At 44.2% G+C, this 15,603-nt stretch overlaps 1 protein-coding gene across 3 annotated transcripts in view; it reads left to right on the forward strand.

The window, feature by feature from the left end:
* Positions 1–15,603, forward strand: part of RPN2 (ribophorin II) — a 61,507-nt gene that overhangs the window by 15,863 nt on the left and 30,041 nt on the right. For all 3 annotated transcript variants that reach the window (XM_017859085.1, XM_017859087.1, XM_017859086.1), the window contains exons 3-8: positions 2,340–2,435; positions 2,967–3,142; positions 7,742–7,817; positions 8,624–8,758; positions 11,117–11,293; positions 13,886–14,004. In XM_017859085.1, the coding sequence (XP_017714574.1) occupies positions 2,340–2,435; positions 2,967–3,142; positions 7,742–7,817; positions 8,624–8,758; positions 11,117–11,293; positions 13,886–14,004 (779 nt within the window). The remainder of the gene's footprint in view (positions 1–2,339; positions 2,436–2,966; positions 3,143–7,741; positions 7,818–8,623; positions 8,759–11,116; positions 11,294–13,885; positions 14,005–15,603) is intronic.

Raw genomic sequence — 15,603 nt, forward strand, 5'->3', positions numbered from 1 at the left:
TTTGTGGCAGGAGAGAAGGAGTCTCACTCTGTCGTCCAGGCTGGATTGCAGTGGCATGATCTCAGCACACTGCAACCTCCGCCTCCCGGGTTCAAGTGATTCTCCTGCCTCAGTCTCCTGAGTAGCTGGAACTACAGGCAAGTGCCACTGCGCCCAGCACCCCAATTTTTTTTTTTTTTGAGACAGAGTCTCACTCTGTCGCCCAGGCTGGAGTGCAGTGATGTGATCTTGGCTCACTGCAAGCTCCGCCTCCCGGGTTCACGCCATTCTCCTGCCTCAGCCTCCCGAGTAACTGGGACTACAGGCGCCCGCCACCATGCCTGGCTAATTTTGTTTTTGTATTTTTAGTAGAGATGGGGTTTCACGGTGTTAGCCAGGATGGTCTTGATCTCCTGACCTCGTGATCCACCCGCCTTGGCCTCCCAAAGTGCTGAGATTACAGGTGTGTGCCACCGCGCCCAGCCTTTTTCTTTTTTTTAAGACAGGGTGTTGCCCTGCCACCCATGCCAGACTGCAGTGGTGCAATCACAGCTCACCACAGCCTCAAACTATTCTCCAGCCTCACCTTCCTAAAGTTTTAGAATTATAGGCGTGAGCCACTGTGCCCAACCAGCACCCACTTTTGACTGTTACTATTACCACATCTTTTTGAATAGCTGAATTTTATGTTACTTCAACCAAAATATTGGTAGTCTAATGTTTTGATACTGTTTCTTGGAGTCGAGGAGAGTCGCAGTACCAGGAGTTTGGGGGTTTTGTGATGTGCTTCCTCTGTGCCAGTCACTGTGATGGGCATTCGGCAAAGTCCGTGATCTTGGGCCACTAGTCCCTGGGGGGACTAGTAAGTACGGGGTGGTATGTGCTTTGGGGGAGCACTTGAGAGGGTGGACACCTGGCCTCTTCTGGGAGGACTGTCTGGAAGAGGTGAACATCTGAGCAGAGTTGAAGGTAGGACGTGGTTTGGCTGGCAGGAAGGACAAGGAAAAGGTGCTCCCGGCAGGGTGGGTAGCAGGGTCAAACGTGAAATGGCGAGAGCGTGGTATAGCTGCAGGAGGCTGGAGGGTAAGATTTTGGAGTTGGAATTAGAGCTATGGTGATGAAGGCAGCATGGAGAGGAGGGAGGGTCAGTCATGAGGGCCTTTCATGCTGTGGCAGAAGTTGGATCTTGTCTGAGAAAAATAGGAAACCACTGGAGGGTTTTAAAGGTAAAGCAACACGGTTACACTTGTATTTTGTGAAGATCAGTCTTGAAGCAGTGTGCAGAATGGATTGCATGGCTTTAGACCACTTAGGAGATTACTGGGACAATCTAGGTGAGAAATGGCAAGGGCCTGCCCTAAGGCAGTGACAGAAACTAGAGGCGGGACTGGGCCTGAGAAATGAGAAAGAGGTAGACTTGATAGTCTTGGAGGGGTAGGGAGAAGTTAAGGATGGCTCCCAGGTTTCTGGTTTGGGTTGCTGGATGCATGGTGTTACCTGTGCATGAGCTGGGAAGTCCTGGTGAAGAAATAGAAGGTTTTAAGCTCATTTTATTTTTTATTTTTATTTTTTTGGGGACTGAGTCTCGCTCTGTCTCCCAGGCTGGAGTGTAGTGGCATGAACATGGCTCACTGCAGCCTCAACTTCAAGCAGTCCTCCTACCTCAGCCTCCCAGGTAGCTGGGACCACAGGTACCCACCACCTGCTCAGCTAATTTTTGAATTTTTTGTGGAGATGGGATCTTACCATGTTACCCAGGCTGGTCTCGAATTCCTGAGCTCAAGCGGTCCTCCTGCCTCAGCCTCCCAAAGGCCTGGGATTACAGATGTGAGCCACTGCACCCAGCCTTAAGCTCATTTTAGATTTGTTGAGCCTGACTTGGCCTTGGTGACATCTAAGTGGAGATGCCAGTACAGTTGGAATCAGAAGAGACTCTGCCACTTAGTAGCTTTATTACCTTCATCAGATTACTTACCAATTTCAAGCCCCAGTTTCTTTTTCAGGTAACTGGGGATAGTGATAATCTCTACCAAAGGGTCGTTATATCATTAAAAGGAAGAGCTTCATAAATACCCAGCACAGGCCATGGCCAGACAGGTGATTTGGGAAGTGGTTTCCTTCTTTCCTTTCTAAGGTTCAGAAGGACTCAAGTGCCTTCAGACTTATTGCTGTTTGTTTGTACGAAGTCAGCAATTTTGGGTAAAACCATGTCCTATGGAAAGTAACTACTTAAAAACTAAATTCATGTAGCTCCTTCTCCAAGCCATCTATAATGACAGAATGTTATCGAAAAATGCCTTTGCTTTTCCTGGTTCACTACATGTGTCACCACTTAACGTTGACTTTTCCCCACTGTGTAGAAAGCATGTACCTACATCAGGTCTAACCTTGATCCCAGCAACGTGGATTCCCTCTTCTACGCTGCCCAGGCCATCCAGGCCCTCTCAGGATGTGAGGTGAGTCCAGGTTCCTACACTGACAATGACTTTTAACTATTTAAAAAAAAAAAAAATGCATTTTAAAGGGGAGGGGTCATGTCAAAATCCTTTTTTTAACGAGAGTCCATTGCTTTTCCTTAAGAAAGTATAGTTTATGTTTCTCCTAAGTTTTTACTTTTCAAGGGTTTTAAATAACCGTTTCGTACAGTTTTTGCCTTTCTTCTGGGAGGTCTTGATTTTTTCCTTTCCATCTCCCTTTAACATTTGAAACTGTTCAAAGTGTACCCCCACACGAGGTTTCTGGAAAGTCATTTTATTGAACACAGGAGAACCGTATAAGTAGAAAGGTAATTTGTCAGCATCTTTTCAGATGGGGGTGTCGTACCGAGGTTTTGCAAACATTTCATCCTGGTATCTGGGGATTAGAGGGGGATCAGCATGCACGAGGCGGAGGTGACTTTGGCAGCTGCTCTGCATGCTGTCTTTGCCATGCCTGCCACAAATGCCAAGACCTGTTCTAAAACTCTGTGTCTGCCAATTCTTTCTTAGATCTCTATTTCAAATGAGACCAAAGATCTGCTTCTGGCAGCTGTCAGTGAGGACTCATCTGTTACCCAGATCTACCATGCAGTTGCAGCTCTCAGTGGCTTTGGCCTTCCCTTGGCATCCCAAGAAGCACTCAGTGCCCTTACTGCTCGTCTCAGCAAGGAGGAGACTGTGCTGGCGTGAGTTGTCATCTCGAGCACTTCTCAGGCTTCATTTGTCTCGGGCCCTATCCTAAGAGGGCTCATTCATTGGTTCAGCAAATACTTCCTGGGCAAGTATTTCAGTAAATACTTCTGTGTGCCAGGTGCTGTGCAAGGCACCGCAGACATGATTGCATGAAGGCAGGTAAGGTCCCTGTTCTCGTGGAGCTCACGTGGACGCAGTCTTCTGCACGCCTTGCAAACAGAAGGCAAGTGCTGAGCCAGAGCATGAGCACGACATCACCTAGAGATCCAGCTGCCTTGTGAGGTTGGAGGGCTAGAGCAAGGGCAGATAACTCAGAAGGAGCCACGTGCATGTTTTGTTGAGGCTTGGCCAGGGCAGGATGACATGTTGGCAACGGAGGCTCTGCAAAGTGCCGGCTCCAGGATCCCTGGAAGTCGTAAGAGGTAGCATCTGGTGGGAGAGGTGGTTGCTCAGAGGGTGGAGTATTCTAGGAATCAGACTCTACTACTCTGCAAAAGGCTTAGATGAAGGAGAAGCACCTTACCTGTTTGTTATAAATGGAAATGTTATAACTCCAGGGTATTTTTTGCTAAGCTCTTAAGTGATAATATATGTAGTTTCAAATTTTTATTTATTTAGAGACAGGATCTCACTCTGTCACCCAGGCTGAAGTGCAATGGTATGATCACAACTCACTGCAGCCTTGAAGTCTGGGCTCAAGTGATCCTCCTGTCTCAGCCTCCTGAGTAGCTGGACTACAGGTGCAAACTACCATGCCTGGCTAATTTTTTTTTTTTTTTTTTTTGAGATGGAGTCTTACTCTGTTACCCAGGCTAGAGTGCAGTGATGTGATCTCAGCTCACTGCAACCTCCGCCTCCCGGGTTCAAGCAGTTCTTCTGCCTCAGCGTCTTCAGTGGCTAGGATTACAGGTGCGCCACTACGCCTGGCTAATTTTTGTATTTTTAGTAGAGACGGGGTTTTACCACGTTGGCCAGGCTCATCTTGAACTCCTGACCTCAAGCAGTCCACCTGCCTCGGCCTCCCAAATTGCTGGGATTACAGGTGTGAGCCACCGCGCCTGGCTGCCTGGCTAATTTTTTGTTTTTAGTGGAGATGGGGCCTCTCTGTGTTGTCCAGGCCGGTTATAGTTTTTTTTTTTTTTTTTAAACACACTCCTCATTTAAAACAATAATTTTGTTGTTATTTTATTTGCGTTTACCATTTAATTGCAACCCTGAAGGAGGGTGTGGAGTACATTTCTGGAATCCTGCTCGTTGTTTAGCAAGAGTTTGGTGATACCATTTCCCGCGTTCAAAACAGTGAGATTGTTTCTCAGGATTTTGTTTGTTTTTTGTGTTTTTGCTAACAATCAGATTTTCTCTAAACTTAAAGCTTTGTTAAGGACAGGGTTCACAGGCCGTTGACATTCCCTCTATGTCATCCTCACACCCTCCTCATGTTCACATGGTCAATCATCAGTGACTCTGGGGCTGACGTTTTGTACACACTTTGTCCAGTGCTCGGCCCTTTTGGGCCTTTGATTTCAGGTGACATATTTCGATCTCTGCTCATAATCCCTCATGGGGAATGCTTCTCCAGTCACCATCAGCTCATGCCATGATGTCACTGTTAGTGCCTATGCCTTACTTTGATGTGACCTTCTACAAAAAAACTTCCCATTTCCCTCCAGGCAGAGAGGAAAATCCCCTTCCTCAAAACCCCAGAACCGCAGGAAGAAGTACAAGGGAAGTACATCCACTTTGGAGTCAGACCGACTTAGGTTTGAACACCAGCTATTTCCTTCCTTGCTGTGTGACTTTGGCCAAATTTCTAACTTCTCTGAGCCTCTCCTTTAAAATGAAACCCATAATTCTTACATCAGAGCACCTGACAGGATTAAGTGAGATAATAGGTGTGAAGACCCTAGCGCGGTGCCTGGTTCTTGGTGGGCACATAGGAAATGGAGTTCCTTTTCTGGACCATTTGTTTCTTAGGTTCCTAACAAACAGGTCCCCTTTCTTAGAGAGTTTGTTACTTCTTTCGTTGTTGTTATTTGTATGTTAGATCATAAGCTTTTTTTTTTGGAGACAGAGTCTCACTCTGTCATCTAGCTGCAGTGCAATGCGATCATACAACCTCAAACTCCTGGGCTTGAGCAGTCCTCCCACCTCTGCCTTCTGAGTAGCTGGGATTATAATCACGCGCCACCACACCCAGCCATAAGCTTTATTTGCAGTGCTTAGAGAGCCTGGCACATGGTCTGTATCTAAAGGAGTTAATAAAGGATGAAACTATACTTTTGTGTTTCTGCTGTCTTGTAGAAAGCTTATAGGTAGGAGGAACATATGCTTTGGAGTAGAAGCAAGTGTGTTCAGATCCACTCTTCTACTCAACCTCTGTGACCTTGAGTGGGTTGTTCAGCCCCCCTAAGCCTCAGTGTTTTCATATGCAAACCTGGAGAATGGCTCGTAGAGTCATTGTGAGATCCAACTGGTCAGATGCCTTATATTACTACTAATTTGCCCTATTAAAGGCAATCTGATATAAATTAGAACTTGTCTAAGTGGGCCTTCTATATTTAAATAGGCTTTTTCTAGGAAGTGAATGTTTGTAAACTTGAATGGAAAACAAGAAAATACTTGTAGGTTTGAATGAACCATCTGAGAAGATCTCATTGTTGTCTCTCATAAATCAATCTCTCTGAATCATCTGCTATATATTAGCAAGATAAGATCTGCTTTCTTGGTGTTTGAATACAGTACTATGCTCTAGAGAAAAAGAAATTGCTGGCTGGGGAATAAGTAATTAAAGCCAGTGACAAAACTTTCTAAAACTCAGTGGATTAATTTCGTTCTAAAACTTCTGAGGTTGTTACCACACGGCACTCACTCATTCCAAAGAGAAAAAAATGATATCTTAATTGAGAAGTTCTTTCTGGGCTGTCTTAACCCCCTTTTCTGAGCACAGCATTTATCACGGGCAGATGTGTGATTTTTATCTCGTTTGGAAATTCAGGTTTCATTTTCTCAAGTGTATTATAACAACAAGCATCCCATAGGTGTCGTTGAGTACTCTAGGGCTTGTCTCTCTGTAAATTGTGACTCTGCTGTTTTCCAACTTGTCATCTTAATGGAATTAGTTTCCCATGGAGAGAATCTAAATTGTTATGATCTTGACCTAAGCAGACAGATTCTTGCTCTACATTCCCTGACACATTGACTTGGTAAGTGGAGGTTTTACACAAGGGCCCAGTCATCTCTTAGGAATTAGGAAACCATAGGGGTGGCAGTAGCAGTCGTTTAACCACCAGGGGGCCGGCCTCTCCTTTCCCCATTTTATCCAGAAAAGCACCATTTATATTTTCCAAATTATCTGCTTTAAGAGAATAGAATCTAACAAGTCTTACATGTATACACCTATCATGTTCCATCTTAAAAAGCTTATCTTCCAGAATTATAGATAAAATTATATGAATAAGCCATAAAAAGGAATGAAGTGCGGATACATGCTACAACATGGATGAGCCTTGAAAACATTCTGCTGAGCGAAAGAAGTCAGACATAAAAGGATGCAGATTGTATGATTCCATTTCTATGAAATAGCAGAGTAGGCAAATCCGTAGAGCTAGAACATGGATTACTGGTTGCCGGGGGCTAAGGGGAGACACAATGGGGAGAAACTGTTCAGTGGGTTTTGTTTATCTATTTTTTTGGAGACAGGGTCTCACTCTGTCACCTAGACTGAGTGCAGTGGTGCAATCATGGCTCACTGAAGTGTTGACCTCCCTAGCTCAAGTGATCCAGCTAATTTTTAAATTTTTTGTGAAGATGAGGTCTCACTATGTTGCCCAGGCTGGTTTTGAACCCCCAGGCTTAAGTGATCCTCCTGCCTCGGCCTCCCAAAGTATTGAGATTACAGGTGTGAGCCACCATGCTCAACCAATGGGTTTTATTTTAGACTGATGGAAATATTTGGGAACTAGACAGGTGGTGGTTGCACAACATTGTGAATATAGTAAGCATCCCTGCATTGTTCACTTTAAAATGGTTAATTTTATGTGAATTTTACTTCAATCTTTTTTTTTTTTTCTGAGACAGGGTCTCACTCTGTTGCTCAGGCTGGAGTGCAGTGGCTCACTGCAACCTCTGCATCCTGGGCTCAAACAATCCTCCCACCTCAGCCTCCCAAGTAGTTGGGACTACAAGCACATGCCACCATACCTGGCTCATTTTCAGTATTTTTAGTAGAGATGGGGTTTCACCATGTTGCCCAGGCTGGTCTTGAACTCCTGGGCTCAAGGAGTTTGCCTGCTTCAGGCTCCCAAAGTGCTGGGAATACAGGCGGGAGCCACTGCGCCCGGCCCAAGGCCCACGGCCCACAGTTCTTCTTGCCAGTTCTGTTGCCTGGGTTGCCTTCTCAGCTGTGATGATCTTTTCCAGGTTTTGTCATACCTGTCCTAACTGGATTATAAGTAAACTCCTTAAAGGCTGAGACCAACTTGTACTTCTAAAGAACAAGAGTGGGATATTTGTGAAAGTGTCCAAGTACGAGAAGGGATGAGTAGATGAAAGAAGACTTGCCATTCATTGGGGTTCTACTCTTTACCTTCCAGAACGGTCCAGGCTCTGCAGACAGCATCCCACCTGTCCCAGCAGGCTGACCTGAGGAGCATCGTGGAGGAGATTGAGGTGTGAATCTTTTGCCAAATACATTTCCCAGCTCCTATCTTTGATATCCTGTAGAAGAGTCTTGCAGATAGCCATGCATGATCTGTTAGGATCAGTTACATTGCTTCTTATATCCATGGCACACTTGTGTTCTTTGTATTAGGGTACTGTATCCTGAGCAATATTTGTACCTATTACATAATAGGTGCTCAGGACGTGGTGATGGTGGTTTTTATTATTGCTCTATCCTTGCCTTTGTCCAGAATATTATGCTTCTCTGGGGCCTCTTTCATGGACTGCCTGGCAGGGGTGACAAGCAGTCCTGATGGTGTTTTCACTGGATGCTTCACAGACACGTTGGTTGCCTAGTCATGTTGCCTAGGAGAGCAGTGTGTCTCTCTTTGTCTTTTGGAGCATTAAGAAATTCTGGGAAACGCCATGCTTTGTAGGTTGTATTCAGATGGATGGCCACGGGCTCCATCTGTGTCATGATGCTTCCTGGGTGCATGGCAGCCTGGCCCACTGGCCTTCCACCCAAAGTAGCTGGAGCCTTCCCTGCCATGGCTCCTGGGCTTGGGCCTGCATACATGGGGCCAAGGAAGGAACCCTCTCAGAAGTGCAGAAGACACTGCTCTCCTCAAATGTCTGTTTGATATACTTTACTCTGCCTAAGGACCATTTTTGAGAAAGTATTAAGTAACTAAGATGGTCTTCAGATTTAGAGTGAGAGATGTCACGAAGCTGTCTGCAGTGGGGTTGACAGTGGTTTGTGCATCTCATTTCTGCTGTTACTTGACATCCAGCATATTTCTGTTTTGTTATGGCAGGACCTTGTTGCTCGCCTGGATGAACTGGGGGGCGTGTATCTCCAGTTTGAAGAAGGACTGGAAACAACAGCGTTATTTGTGGCTGCCACCTACAAGCTCATGGATCATGTGGGGACTGAGCCATCCATTAAGGAGGTACCCATCTAACAGTTTTCAGGCATGAAACCCAAAGGGGTCATCAGCTTTATCTGCTAAGGATAGCTTTTATTAGAGAGGAATGTTCAGACATACCTTGGGATGTTGTCACTCAGTGTCCTGGGTTAGGGATTAAGAATGAGAAATAGATGTAATGCCTGTCTTCAAGAAATGGTTTGCTAGTGAGACAGACGTGTAAACAAACCACACTTGCTTTAAATGGGCTCTGTACATGCCACAAGGTAATATCAAGGAAGCCACGTGTATTACTCCTGTTTCGTCTCCCTTTCTTCCCAATACCCCTTTCTGCTTGTCTCCTGAATGCTTTCCACTCTGGTGGCCCATTCACATCCCTCCCTGGGCTCATAATTGCTTCTCCTCCCTTCCCCCTTATCCTCAGCAACGGCTAAATCTTAGCTAATCTTTGCTGATGGACATAGTTCACTGAGAGGCATGTGTGTCTCTCACACATCCGCCAAGAGTTCATTCTTTTTCTCAAGAGGAGGTTGTTAACCTGAAAGAACCTTTAGTTGGAATGCATGTGGGAAGTCTTTTTGAGTAGGACCGTCTTTGTACCCCTTGTCTGTGAGAAGTTACCAGCCCTTAATCTAAAGTACTTAAAATACAAGCTGCTTTTATTTAAATTTTAGGAGGAGAGATTTGTGTTTTAAGTGAGAACTTTTCATTTCTTTGTGCATTACAAGTTTTGTGCCAAGTTTCTTTAAGTAAATGATTATCTGTCTTGGATAATTGGAATTAATTTCATATTTTCTCCAGAGGATACGGTCAAATAAGTTATTCGAGTGTTTGCATTCTTTTTGTGTCTCTTCCTTTGTCCTCAGTGTAGCAGGTCTAGAAACACACTCCCTTTCAATTTCTGTTACGGGTGAAAGTGCAAGAGTGTGGGGTCTTGGGGTACAGGTTGTTTGCTGATTGTCCTATACGCAGTAAAGTAGATGAATTAATGATATTGTACATATACAACTTAAACATTTTCTTCCTTTATTTCCAAGCTGCTGCTAACCAGGTACTTGGCTGGAGTAATTTCGCTGTCACTGCTTTTGACATAACAGTTCTGGTGAACAGTCACCCATTTTAACATGTCAGCAGCCTAGTGATGGAAAATTGTAATTGGTCCAATTAAAGAAAATTCTTTCATGTTGACTATGAATAACACTGTCAGGAATAAGAGAGCTCTTTGGTTGGATGGTAGATTTTAAAAAACAAAACTGATTGAAGGGGAAAATGTTTCCTCCTAAGCAAACAACCTCCAGAATTTTAGTAATGCCTTTTAGGTTCCACTTTTTTAAAAAAACTGCTTTTAGTTTTCTCCTCTAAGCAGCCCATTAGTTCTTAATGGAGAGTTATTTTAGTTTCTTTTTAATGTACATTTTAGCTATAACGTTTGGTGTTATAAATAAAAACTTTGCCTCTATGTACTGCTTACAAGTAGGTTGGGAGGAAAGGTAGTTTAGCTGGGAGGATAATGGGAACCAGGAAGGAACAGATTTTCTTGTAGAAGGACTTTGGAGACAAACAATCCTACAATTGAATGTTGGTCTTGCTAATGTTGCTGTAACTTGCAGAAGTTACTTAGCCTCCTTTAGCCTCAGTTTCGTTTTTTGGGAAACATTGATGATACCAGTCTTTTATAGTTTTTGTTAAATTTTGAGTTAATGCATGTAAAGCACCTATCATGATGCCTGCTGTATATAGACATTTAACAAATAATTACTATTATATGTATTTCATAATATAGTTTCATATCAGTAGTTATCTGGAAGTACCCTGCATTTGTGTAGTAAGCATTATTATGATTTCTTTTTTCAGACAGTCTTTCTCTGTCGTCCAGGTTGGAGTGCAGTGGTGCGATCTTGGCTCACTGCAACCTTCGCCTCCCGGGTTCAAGCAGTTCTCTTGAGTAGATGGGGTTATAGGCGCATGCCACCTTGCCTGGCTAATTTTGGTATTTTTAGTAGAGATGAGGTTTTTCACTATGTTGGCCAGACTGGTCTTGAACTCCTGACCTCAAGTGATCCACCCGCCTTGGCCTCCCAAAGTGCTGGGATTATAGGCATGAGTCTCCGCGCCTGGCCTGTGTAGTAAGCACTTATTAAATAACTGACAAATCATGAATTTCAGTTTATAACGGAAGATGGGAAAAAAACAACCACATCCAAGTTCTAAGTTTAAATGCAGAATATTTGTGTTTTTTCCATCTACGAATTTGGATCAATGACCAAAAGACCTCCCATGTGAACACCTGAAACAGATAAGGAGTGACTTTCCTCTACAGCAGTGGCCCTCCCACCTTCCCAGCAGAGGAAGAGAAACAGCTGCATTTCGTGTTTCTTTCAGGATCAGGTCATCCAGCTGATGAACGCAATCTTCAGCAAGAAGAACTTTGAGTCCCTCTCCGAAGCCTTCAGTGTGGCCTCAGCGGCTGCTGTGCTCTCCCATAATCGCTACCACGTGCCAGTTGTGGTTGTGCCCGAGGGCTCTGCTTCTGACACTCACGAACAGGCTATCCTGAGGGTAAGACATTCATCCCCAAAGTGTGCCCCTCTGATTGTCATTCCTAGTGGAAGGCTTTCAGAAATCGGGACTATGGTCACAGCCAATTGTAGCCCTTACAAGGACATACCCATTAAATGGAGGGCAAGGCTCATTACCCTGAGCCTTGAAATGGAGACATGACCACTGGGTGAACTAGCCGCAGAACCCTTCAAATCTATTAAAAAAATTTTTTTCTTTTCTAGAGGATTTTAATTTTAATTTTTATTGCTTTTTTTGAGACAGAGTCTTGCTCTGTCACCCAGGCTGGAGAGTAGTGGCATGACTTTGGTTCACTGATGCCTCCACCTCCTGAGTTCAAGTGATTCTTGTGCCTCAGTCTCCCAAGTAGCTGGGATCACAGGCACACACCACCATGTCTGGCTAATTTTTGTATTTTTAGTAGAGATGGGGTTTTGCCATGATGGCCAGGCTGGCCTTGAACTAGCCTCCCAAAGTGCTGAGATTACAGGTATGAGCCACTGTGCCTGGCCTCTCCCTAGAGGATTTTAAATAGTACAGGCTTGGCTGGGCATAGTGGCTCACGCCTGTAATCCCAGCACTTTGAGAGGCCAAGGCGGGCGGATCATGAGGTCAAGAGATTGAGACCATCTTGGCCAATATGGTGAAACCCCGTCTCTACTAAGAATACAAAAATTAGCAGGGCGTGGTGGCATGCACCTGTAGTCCCAGCTACTCGGGAGGCTAAGGCAGGAGAATCGCTTGAACCCAGGAGGCGGAGGTTGCAGTGAGCCGAGATTGCGGCACTGCACTCTAGCCTGGTGACAGAGCGAGACCCTGTCTCAGAAAAAAAAAAAAGTACAAGCTTTCAATAAGTGCAGGAATATTGCATTTCTAGGTCTGTAACTCCAGATGTATAGAGAAGTCTTGCTTCTAAAATGCATTTCCCAATACCAAATTTTCTTTGTCATATTTTTTGGTTTTGTTTTGTTTTTTTGGACAGGGTCTCGCTGTGTCATGCAGGCTGGGGTGCCGTGGCACGATCATGGCCCACTGCAGCATGGACTTCCTCCAGTACCCAGAATTTCTAACTATATTATTTTACGACAGCTGTTTTAATTCTCAAGTAATTCTGGTGTTTATGGTTGATCCGTTCTCTTCTTCCCTGGTCCTGATGGGATAGCTTTTTGTCTCTTTATAGCACAGTCCTCCCTTTCACTCAGCAGTAAGCATAGATTTCTTCTTTGTGTTAACTCTTTGAACAGAACAAATGCACAGATCTTGAATATGCTTAGAACTTTCATCTCAAATGAGGCATTTTGTTACTGTTGTTTGGGAACCAGTGATAAGCTAAGATCTTCATGAGAGATTAGCATTTTCTTTATGTCTAAGTGTTGGGTTTCCACTTAGGACAGTCCTGTCTGTCCCATTAGATCTACTTTGGTGGCCCCTGCAGATATCCTCCTGAGCGAGTACCCTGTTCTTCAAAATTGCCCATTTTCTCCCTACATACAACTCGTATACCCTCAACAAAGACTTGGGTAGAAAGTAACCTGATGAACATAGTTTACTGTGAGTCAAGAGGGGCTAAGAGGACAAAGTGGAAAAATAATTGACTCGGAAACTAAATAGATGGTTTGAGTCCTGGCTCAACTACTTAACCGGCCATGTGACCTTTGGCAGTCCCTTAACCTCTTACGGCTTGTTTCTTCACCTGTGCAATAAGGATTGTTCGATCTGTGTCATACAATTGATAGGAAAAAAGGGCCTACCCTGGTATATGCATATAGTTGACTTTCAACAAATGATAGTTATTAATGTTATCCATATTTCTTTAATTTTCCCATTGCTGGTACCATCCTAAAGTATTTTTCTGGCTGATTTATTTATTTATTTGTTTGGTAGAGACAAGGTCTCACTGTGTTGCCCAGGCTGGTCCCAAACTCCTGGCCTTAAATGATAATCACTCTCATCTTGGCTTTCCAACGTACTGCAGTTACAGGCATGAGCCACTGCACCCAGCCTGGCTGAGACATTTATTTTTTTCTTTTTCAGAGACAGGGTTTCCCTCTGTTTCCCAGGCTGGAGTATAGTGGCATAGTCATAGCTCATGCTAACTCTTGGGCTCAAGCAATCCTCCTGCCTCAACCTCCTGAGTATCTGGGACTATAAGCACATGACACCATGCCCAGCTAATTTTTTAATTTAAAAAACTTTTTTTTTTTTTTTGGTAGAAATGGGGTCTTGCCATGTTGCCCACGTTGGTCTTGAACTCCTGGCATCAAGTGATCCTCCTGACTCAGCCTCCCAAAGCACTGCAATTACAGGCATGAGCCACCATGCCCAGTCTGATAAATTCTTTTAAAGATTCTGTAGCAGAGTGGATAGAATAAGGAATCAGAAAGAAGGAAATATATTGACCAGGTGTGGTGACTCACACCTGTAATCATCCATTTTAGGATTAGGCAGCAGACCCAAGGTCTGTGAAGATTTCCCAAAGCAGGGGGTTTGCTCTCCTGCAGAGCTTACGACCTATAGATAAAGCACCCCAGTAACAAAATTCTCTGCTCCTGTAGCCTTTGTTGTAACAAATAATTTTTTATTTATTTCCAGTTGCAAGTCACCAATGTTTTGTCTCAGCCTCTGACTCAGGCCACTGTTAAACTAGAACATGCTAAATCCGTTGCTTCCAGAGCCACTGTCCTCCAGAAGACATCCTTCACCCCTGTAGGGTAAGTCTTGACCATGTTTTGGCAGGGTGCTGACCTCTTTGTTTTGGAAAGTTAGCCTGCAGCCAGTGTAACAGATTAATGTGGATGTCACCATGATCATAAAACCAAATTTACCGAAGTTTCAGTTAGGTAAATTTGATCTACTGGTATCAAAAGCCTACAATTAAATATAAGAAAATGATTTTTAAAATGAAGATCATTTGGTTTTACTGTTTCATTCTCTATTTCTAGTTGGCTCAGTCTTGTCGTTGTGATATAAGTAGCTATTTTAAAATGTAATATTTATTGATTTTTTTTCTGATAAATGTTTATTATAGGAAAAATACAGAAAAGCACAAAAAAGAAAATGTAACTCACCCATAATTCTACCATTCAGAGATAACTTTTGCTAACTTTTTTTTTTTTTTTGAGGCGGAGTTTTGCTCTTGTTGCCCAGACTGGAGTGCAATGGTGCAATCTCAGCTCACCACAAACTCTGCCTCCTGGATTCAAGCAATTCTCCTGCCTCAGCCTCCCGACTATCTGGGATTACAGGTGCCTGCCACCATGCCCGGCTAATTTTTTGTATTTTTAGTAGAGGCAGGGTTTCACCATTGTTGGCCAGGCTGGTTTCGAACTCCTGACCTCAGGTGACCCACCTGCCTTGGCCTCCCTAAGTGCTAAGATTACAAGCATAAGCCACTGTGCCTGGCCTTGCTAACATTTTATAATTTTTTGACAGTTTTTTTTCTATGTATGTAAATAAATTTTTAAAATTCAGTTAAGGGCCAGGCATGGAGCTCACATGTGTAACCCCAGCCCTTTAGGAGACTGAGGCAGGTGGATTGCTTGAGCCCAGGAGTTTGAGACCAGCCTGGGCAACATAGCAAGACCCCATCTGTAATTTTTATTTATTTATGTGTTTATTTATATTTTGAGGTAGAGTCTTGCTCTGTCACCCAGGCTGGAGTGCAGTGGTGTGATCTCAGCTCACTGCAACCTCCGCCTCCCAGGTTCAAGCGATTCTCCTGCCTCAGCCTCCCGAGTAGCTGGGATTACAGTTATGTGTCACCATGGCTGGCTAATTTTTGTATTTTTGGTAGAGGTGGGGTTTCACCGTGTTGACCAGGCTGATCCTGAACTCCTGACCTCAAGTGATCCACCCACCTCGGCCTTCCAAAGTGCTGGGATTATAGGCGTGAGCCACTGCACCTGGCCTTTTTAAAAATTTTTTTTAAAAATTAGAGATGGGGGCCAGGTGTAGTGGCTCACACCTGTAATCCCAGCACTTTGGGAGGCTGAGGTGGGTGGATCACTTGAAGTCAGGAGTTCAGGATCAGCCTGGTCAACATGGTGAAAACCCATCTCTACTAAAAATACAAAAAATTAGACGTCGTGGCACACGCCTATAGTCCCAGCTTCTTCGGAGGCTGAGGCAAGAGAATCGCTTCAACCCGGGCGGCAGAGGTTGGCAGTGAGCTGAGATGGCGCCATTGCTCTCCAGCCTGGGTGACAGAGTGAGGCTCCATCTCTATTTAAAAAAAAAATCAGGATATGCTTTATATGTAACAGTGTGCCACAAATTTCTCTTTTTATTTTTTTTTGAGGCGGAGTCTCGCT

Source organism: Rhinopithecus bieti, unplaced genomic scaffold (genome assembly GCF_001698545.2).
Source record: "Rhinopithecus bieti isolate Rb0 unplaced genomic scaffold, ASM169854v2 scaffold_38981, whole genome shotgun sequence".
NCBI lineage: Eukaryota > Metazoa > Chordata > Mammalia > Primates > Cercopithecidae > Rhinopithecus > Rhinopithecus bieti.